Genomic DNA, 8,969 nt, shown 5'->3' with positions numbered 1-8,969 from the left:
GTTTTTAGCCTAAGCAGTTGAAAATAGACTAGTTTGGGTGTTTTTTTGCTGGTCATCTTGAACTTGTCTTCCCTTGATTCCCTTGTAGTTTTGTGTATTGCCCAGCCCATGTGTTCCTTTCCCTTTCCTTTTTTGAATTTCCAGATTGGCTGCCATTATTGCTTTCTTAAATCATTACTACATTAATTAGGAAGCGTTGTTTTTTTTGAGCCTTCAGTAATTGGCTTTATCTTCTAGACCAACAGGTGACTCTCTACATTCACTAAAAGGTATCCAGAGAACATCCATGGAGCCAAGAAGACCAACATTAATTCATGAAGTCTCCAGGAATTAGCCCTCTGTACATTTCTAACTGAAAACTCTTCACGCAGCCTACAGGATGAGAAGAGAAGTTGTGTAAGGTGTCCATTGTCTCTGAGGTGGACTGAGATCTCTTTGTTGGGTGGAGCACATTGTCAATGCATCTATGAGATTGAACTGTTCAAAGATTAAAAAAGGCTTTGTGGCTTGAGAGTCAAGATGGTCCTATGCTGGAAGGAGAGGCAGGAGGAAAGCCCACGTGGGATCAATTTATGGCAACAAAAAAGGTTTTATTATTTATTCAATCAACATAATATAGGATCCCATTCATCTCGTCATTAGAAAAATTTCTAGGCTATGTTGTTGACCCTTCATTCTAAAAATGCAAGTTGCTTGGCCATCATACTGCCCTTCAGGACCATGCCTAGGTTAACTGCTGGCTGAGGCATCTGTTTTTGCTGCCTCCCTGAAAACATTTATAAGGCTGTATATTCTCTGCTTTACTGTGGCTTCATGGACACTCCAGATACCACCTCAATTTTTCCACCCCCTATACTTTGGCTTTTAGGATGTTGGCACTGCTGGAATTGTGTGGCTGTGCATCTTCGGCAGCTAGGAAGCTTGCGGCTCAGTATCATGCTTTTCCAGAATGCAGCCAGTTGGGCCATACAGCATCATTGACTGTTATGGTGCAGATGGCAGCCTGCACCATAGTAACCAATAATGCTGTATGGCCTATCCGCCAGCATCCTAGCAACCAGATCAGTAATGATGCTCTGAATCCAAAGACCATAGAAGTCAAGAATGTCAGAATTCAGGTGCAGATGTTGCACTTTCTACCAAAACGACTGACTCCTGGCTGCAGTAATACCAACAGGAATTCTGTGTGACATCATTAACCAGATTTTGGGTGATGGCATCGCCTGGGGTTCCCGATGGTAACTCTAAATTACCGCAGCCAGGAATCTGTCAATTAATAGCAGCAGTGCATTGTGTACAAACCAGCGGGTGACAGTTCGTCCTGATAATCGTGGGTTATCTCGCTGGAGACTGTGATTGGTGCTGGATTACATCTGAGGACATTCATGAACTTTTTTTTTTAAAGTCAGTATATATGTGTTTTGTTTGAGTTAAATTTTTTTAATTCAGTGTGTGAAATATGTAAGGGGTACTAATGTACTCCTGTACTCACTACCCTGGTATTGGGCAGGTATCTTGTCACCCCCTATAAATGGAGCTTCCAGATTACTCATAAGAGTCCCCCACATACCACCTACTTCTTTTTGGGGCACATGGAGGTAGGGTAAAAGCCCACCTCTACAAAATGCTCTCTTACACAAGGGTTTGGTCAGATTGTCCACCCGTGAGGTCCAAGTAGACATTCTCTCAGTGCTTATGCAGCTGCTTTTCTACAGGGGAAGGAATCCCGAACTATAGACAGCCACTTGACTAAAGGGGCTGTGCACACCAGCACAATCAGGATCCTGGTAAACTATGGACCCTGGCATTACCAGTCCGACTGGGGTAGAGGTGGCAGGAAACAGGCAGCTTGATTGTGAGAAGGACATGGTTAGGAAAGGAGCAGCCACATGAGGAAGAGGTGGCTGGTAAAGGAGAAGCTTGATAAAGCCAATATGGTAGGGAAACGAGCGAGATCACTAGGAAGAGGTGGCCAGGAGAGTAGTGGCTTCCTGGGGGAGAGGAGGCCAGGAGAGTACCGGCATGACAGAAGGGAGGTGGACAGGAGAGTAGGGGCTTGACATGGCAGAAATGGTTGGGAGAATAGTTGCTTGAAATGGGATAGATGGCTAGCAGAGTGGAGACTTCATGGGGGAGAGGTGGCCAGGAGAGTATCGGCTTAATGGGTAAGAGGGGGCCAGGAGAACAGCAGCTTGGCAAGGCAGTGGTGACCAGGAAAGTGGTGGCTTCACATGGCAGAGGTGGAGAGGAAAGTAGCAGCTTGATGGGGGAGAGGTGGCCAAGAACGTAGCTGCTTGATGGGTGAGTGGTGGCCAGGAGAGTATTAACTTGCACATGGCAGGCTAAGAAAACCTGCAAACTGTTTGTTTATATAGGGCCAAATCCCAATCTGTCAGCACTAAATACTAAGTGGGTGGCTTTGTTTAGACACCAGCTTTTGCTTAGATATAAATACCCCTGTGATGACAACAGATCCTGCAAATATATCATTAAACCTGCGCTCCAGACCTTGCCTAAGGCTTTACGGTTAAGGTAAGCTTGGAGCCATTAGAGTTTCCCAGCTATGGGACAGCTAAAGCAATATATAAACAGAGAACAAGCTCACTTTGAAGCAACCCTTTCCTCCTTAAAGGGACCACACCTATCAGAGGTGCCGAGGTGCAGTATGGCTTCTAAATGGTATTTGCAAATGTTGTGCAATGGAAACCTCAGCTTTAAGATCAAGTAGTTGAAACGTATTAGTTTGGAGGGTTTTTATTGATGGCCAGCTTGAAAGTGTGCTGGGGATCCCTTCTGTACTGTTTTATATATTGCCCATTTCTGCCCACATTTCTGCATGTGCGGGAAAAAAAAAAGCAAAAACGTGCGACGCACTTGCTGTGCAATTATTTCTTAATGGCACCCCAAACACGAGTAGCAATAATGCATCTTGTTGCATGATTTCTGCCAGACCGATGGGCTGCGATCTGAGCTGAAGCCTGTCTTTCATTAACCTTACATTATTATTATTATTATTACATTGAGTTTATATAGCGCCAAAGGGTTTACTCAGCGCTGTACAATAGAGGGGGGGGCAATACAAGAAACAGAACAGCAACAACAGTACACGAGGGGTTAGAGGCCCTACTCTTTCGAGCTTGGAGTTGAATATAGTGTGCTACAGTTCCTGCATGTTATATTATATTTTGTAGTGAGATATGCTCTCTTCTCTGCCAGCACCTGAATACAGAGTGTAAACCAGGGGTGGACTGACCATTTGGAAACTTGGGCGCTGTCCGAGGGCGCGGGGTCAGTAGGGGGCCCCATGAGATGCCCCTGGTACCTTTTTCATAGGCTTTTTTGAGTTTGGGCAAGGACACAGGGGCCCCATGATCCCCTATTGCCCGGGGGCCCCATGAGTTGTTAGTCCGCCCCTGGTGTAAACCTGGGACACTGATACTGCAGGCTTGGAGCGGCAGAAATCTGTTACAGTGTGCATTGTCATCACAGACAGGAAGTGCTGTGCTGGCAGGATCACCATGTGAAAGTTCAGGGGGAAAAAAATGTGAAAAATGAAAACTAATGCAGCTACCACATCTAAGAACGTAAAAGCTTCAATGTATTACATTTTTGTTCTTGTGTTTAGGTATACTCAGGATCCACAGGAGAAGTACAGACAAAAGAGCTTTGGCTGTAGTTCTGTGGATGACAGGAGTTCAATTCGTTCTGTACTCCTGAGACCCGTTTTCAGCTGACAGTAGGCTGAAGTCCGCTATTGGCTAGCGTCACTAAGCCGCTCCAGGCTGGTGAAAGATCCAAACTTCAAAGTCAGGATCAGGGGCGGACTGACCATTTGGAAACTCGGCTGCTGCCCGAGGGCCCAGAGTCAGTAGGGGGCCCCATGAGATGCCCCTGGTACCTTTTTCATAGGCTTTTTTGAGTTTGGGCAAGGACACAGGGGCCCCATGATCCCCTATTGCCCGGGGGCCCAATGAGTTGTCAGTCCGCCCCTGGTCGGGATCCACCCCAGAGTATGGAGAGGCACCTGGCTCAGCCTCTCACTGAAGCTCCCTCCCCCCTACAACCCAGCACAACAGTGAGCACTGGGGGGCAGAGCAGAGTTCTCACCCTTAGAGCCGACGGGGCAAATGCTGCATCGACCAGATGCTGCACCCACCTAGGTAAGTATAAATTGGGGGGAGGGGGGCCTACTTCTCTTTTAAAGACCCACATGGGTTGGAATATACAAGAGATCTGTTTTAAAATACATAAGAATTTTGACTAGAGAAAACCAGAGATGGCAGCTTTAATGTGAACTAGCAATAGTAGCAACATAGATGGATACTAACATTTACCTATAACTGTTAGTATCCAGTTATATTCTGTGTATCTAAGAAACAATCCAGGACTTTTTTGAATGCTTTATAGTAAGCTCCTCCTCATGGGTGGAGCAGTGATGAAAAGTTCCCCTTTATAAAGCTGGGATGACCTTGGGAGACAGAGAGATTGCTTGGCGCCACTGGGAAAGGGAGCACAGCCAAGGGGTTCTTGATATGCTTTCCCCTTTGGGATAGGGGCTGTGGAGGGCTTGGCCTTAGTTTATAGAAATATTGGCTATGAACTGAAGATGGGTTGTCAGTACTGTATTGCTATTCCACCGTTGTGTCAAGTACAAAGGGTATGTTTGCCTTGCCATTACTTGGAAAGCTATTAGCATTCAATGAACTGCTGCTAAGGTTGGGAAGTAAGAAATTACTTTTGCAATTAGAGGCTTCTGTGTGATGCTGAGTGAAGTATTAAATACAGCTAATGGCCGAGGTGAAGAGTTTGGTGGTTTACTGGTGCAAACCTGGTTTGCTCTGAAGTAGGTGGTGATGGAGAAATAGATTTCCCCCACGTGACAGTGAGAGGGAACCCCCTCATGTACCATGGCTCTGGCCCCTGTGCTCCACAGGGACCAGGTGAACAGTTGGGCTTCTGGAGCTTCCATCTGGACCACATGTAATACATAGGCCTATGTGTGAGTACTTCAGGTGTGAATGTGAACAGTACGTGGCTTTGGGCTGAATCTAGGCATGATGCCCTGAGACCCTAAATGTAAAGGCGGAGTACAGGTGTGCATGCCTTCCACGTAGAAACAGGCTGAATTCACCTTACATTTGTAAACCCATCTTTATTCAATAAGGAGGGGCAGGAAGAAATGGTAATGTACAAATTACAGTAACCCATAGAGAAACCAAATGGATGTCAGCTACCTGCATCTAGATCAGTCAAAAAGGATTGCTGATGAGTTGTAAAATTCTGTTTTCCTTTTGTGATATTCTAAAATATCTTCTCTCAACCTGGGTTTTATTGAACTCTACTGAGATTTCTAGGGGTTCCTTGGGAAATGAGCAATGGCAAAATAATTTCCCAGCTACACTGACGACCAAGGCTAGGGGGCAATTTTTGGAAAAAGAAACCTTTAGTCCAGCTGTGCTAACAGTTCCAATCCCAGTGTCCAATTCAATAGTGTCCAATCTGAAAGGTCTTCCCCAGGGGACAACTGTCAGAAAAAGAAACCTTTACTTCAATTGCGCTAACAGTTCCAATCCCAATGTCCAACTCAATAGTGTCTGATCTGAAAGGTCTTCCCCAGGTGACAATTTTTGGAAAGAAACCTTTAATCCAGCTGTGCTAACAGTTTTAATCCTAGTGTCCAACTCATTAGCGTCGAATCTGAAAGGTCTTCCCTAGGTGGCACCACCAATGGAAGTGTTTACATCTACACTGACTACTAGGGCAAGGGATCAAAATAAGTGTTAGAGACTTTTGAGGTACCCAAGGATACACCTATTGTAACATAGATTTAAAGCCCGTCTCCAAGAAACCTAAAAAATCTCCCTTGCCGTGGGGCTGCACCCTCACTTCAGGACCTTAGACTACTAGAGCATGAGGGGAAGACCTTGCAGTTGAGACACTAAAATGTCAAAAATAGTATACCCCAATAAAAATTTTATCTGCTACCATTACTTACATTTCCTTTCTATATTTTTCACTATACTAATGACGTTTCTGCAACCATAGGTATCTTGTGCAAACAAGTAACACAATCTGTTTTCACAGGATTCAGGAGCTGCCCCTCCTTAAATATGCACAGAGGAATCGTACAAGGGCTCTAAAGAAGTTGCTAGCTTTGCAGACCACTAACCCACTGCAAAGAGGTAAGTACTTCATCCTGGTTAAGATAAAAAAAAGAGTCAAATCTACAAAGAGTGGCAATCCAAGGCTAGTTGTATCTAATATCCACCTAAGGTGGTCATAAATAATTCCAAATTCAGCCGGTTCAGCAGGGACTGTGCAAACTTTGATCCATCTATGACCGCTTCTGCTTGAAAGAAGTTGATCTAATGATCGACTTAGGTTGAATGTGCTTGTTGGAAATGTTTTCTTGATTACCGGCTGCAGCTGCTGATCGGTGTATTCTGAAAGAGGAATACGCCGCAGGTCACGCGGCTTCATCAGGGGGTTGTGATTGCAATCAGGGATGAGAGACGGGGAGCCAGTTGAGACATACCCACCATACCTTATATGATGCAATACACATCTATTTAAAAGTTCCATAAAAGAACGAAAGCGCAGTAAGCCTACTATAGGCTATCAAGGAGGTGAGCGTACATCTTAAATTTACAATAAGGAAGTCATTGGAATTTATCATCATTAAGATTTGACATCATTATTAAAGAAGGCACTGGATATTTATCACTTCACTCTAATCACTGGGAGTGGTCACTCCATTATAATTAGAGACTTTTGTTCTTTTTTTCAATATATGTTATGTACAGGATGTCTTATTAGATAGGTTTTATTATGTAATTATTTGTTTTTTGATCACATGGGTTTTATATAGTTATTTTTCATTTATTTTTGTTAATATTATTATTATGGTACATTTAATAGTTTTTAAATTGAATGGGTACACTCTTTTTATTAATTTGCTAGATTAGGAGCGCAACATTATTTTTATTTATATTTATTTTATATTGACACATAAATAGAGGATGTGTTGGATGTCAGCGAACCTATACTAGTTATAGTTGGTGGCTCACAAGTACTACTTACATTTTTTATTAGAACTTCTTGGATATGACTATATAGAGCAAGTATGGTTGGTGCATGGATCCTCTTCTTGGGAGGCAAATAAGCATCTTGCTATATATATATATATATATATATATATATATATATATATACACAGTTAGGTCCATATATATTTGCACACAGGCACAGTTTTAGTTTTTTCAGGTATTTACCAAAACATATTCAAGCTATAGTTATATAATGGATATGGGCTGAAAGTGCACACTCTCAGGTTTAATTTGAGTATATGTACATCCAAACTGGAGGAAGAGTTTAGGAATTACAGCTCTTAAGAGTAGCCATCCCCCCTTTTTCAAGGGACCAAAAGTAATTGGACAATTGAATATAATCATAAATAAAATGTTCATTTGTAATATTTTGTTGGGAATCCTTTACTGGTAATGACTGCCTGAAGTCTGGAACCCATGGACATGACCAAAGACTGGGTTTCCTCCTTTCTGATGCTTTGCCTGAAGTCTGAAACCCATGGACATGACCAAAGACTGTGTTTCCTCCTTTCTGATGCTTTGGTCATGTCCATGGGTTCCAGACATCAGGCAAAGCATCAGAAAGGAGGAAACCCAATCTTTGGTCATGTCCATGGGTTTCAGACTTCAGGCAAAGCATCAGAAAGGAGGAAACCCAGTCTTTGGTCATGTCCATGGGTTCCAGACATCAGGCAAAGACTGGGTTTCCTCCTTTCTGATGCTTTGCCTGAATTCTGAAACCCATGGACATGACCAAAGACTGGGTTTCCTCCTTTCTGATGCTTTGCCTGAAGTCTGGAACCCATGGACATTACCAAAGACTGGGTTTCCTCCTTTCTGATGCTTTGCCAGGCTCTAACTGCAGCTGTCTTCAGTTGTTCTTTCTGCCTTTAGTTTTGCCTTCAGCAACTGAAATGCATGCTGAATTGGATTGAGATCAGGTGACTGATGCGGCCATTGCAGAATATTCCACTTCTTTTCCTTCAAAAGCTCCTGGGTTGCTTTTGCAGTGTGTTTTGGATCATTGTCCATCTGTACTGTGAAGCGCCGTCCAATCACCTTTGTTGCATTTGGCTGAATCTGGGCTAACAGTATATCTCTAAACACTGCAGAATTCATCCGGCTGCTTCTGTCACATGATCAATAAACACCAATGACCCAGTGCCACTGAAAACTATGTATGCCCATGCCATCACTAAATGGAGAGAGTGTGCCAAACATGCAAGATAGATTTTGGGTTGACATAAACTTAATAAGAAAATAAAGCATACATACCAAACAAAGATGAACTTTAACGGCCTTACACTTTGTTTTTTTCCATCCAAGAATATGCCGGGTCAGTTCAGGTCTCAGATCTACAATATGCAGTAATTATAAATTGAAATGAGATGGGAGAAAAATACAATGCTTATTGCTATCAAGTCCTTGACGCTTATAAAACCTGCTCGGTTGTACTTTATCTGTCAAGAAGGCTATGACACACAGGGGTTGATTTTTCCAAAACTAGAGCGTTCGAAATCTGGCACAGCTCTGCATAGAAACCAATCAGCTTCAGGTTTTTTGTCAAAGCTTGATTGAACAAGTGGATGTTAGAAGCTGATTTGATAGAATGCACAGCTGTACCAGACTATGCACTCTCCAGTTTTAGTAAATCAGCCCCATTGCCTCACAATGATGGACTTTCTGCTAGGTGACGTTGGAGAGACTGCACTACATCTTGCCGTGCTTCATGATAACCTGGAGTCTGTGAAGATTCTGCTGGACCATACACCAGAGCTTGTCAACCAGCCCATGACCTCAGACCTCTATAAAGGTAATTAATGGAACCATTACTGGTGCGTTGAAGCCAGAATTTAAAATGCATTATCACTGGTCACATTCAGA

The 8,969-nt window shown here is 43.3% G+C and overlaps 1 protein-coding gene across 1 annotated transcript in view; it reads left to right on the top strand.

The window, feature by feature from the left end:
* The first annotated feature begins 251 nt into the window (after nucleotides 1–251).
* Nucleotides 252–8,969, top strand: part of LOC149449394 (transient receptor potential cation channel subfamily V member 5-like) — a 55,163-nt gene continuing 46,445 nt past the window's right edge. Inside the window, exons 1-3 of the mRNA XM_089693311.1 lie at nucleotides 252–587; nucleotides 6,085–6,182; nucleotides 8,776–8,898. Of these exons, the coding sequence (XP_089549437.1) occupies nucleotides 520–587; nucleotides 6,085–6,182; nucleotides 8,776–8,898 (289 nt within the window). The 5' untranslated portion in view covers nucleotides 252–519. The remainder of the gene's footprint in view (nucleotides 588–6,084; nucleotides 6,183–8,775; nucleotides 8,899–8,969) is intronic.

Source organism: Staurois parvus, unplaced genomic scaffold (genome assembly GCF_062004578.1).
Source record: "Staurois parvus isolate SC_StPar_1 unplaced genomic scaffold, SC_StPar_1.0 ptg000621l, whole genome shotgun sequence".
NCBI lineage: Eukaryota > Metazoa > Chordata > Amphibia > Anura > Ranidae > Staurois > Staurois parvus.
This window is presented reverse-complemented; position numbering and strand designations above follow the sequence as displayed.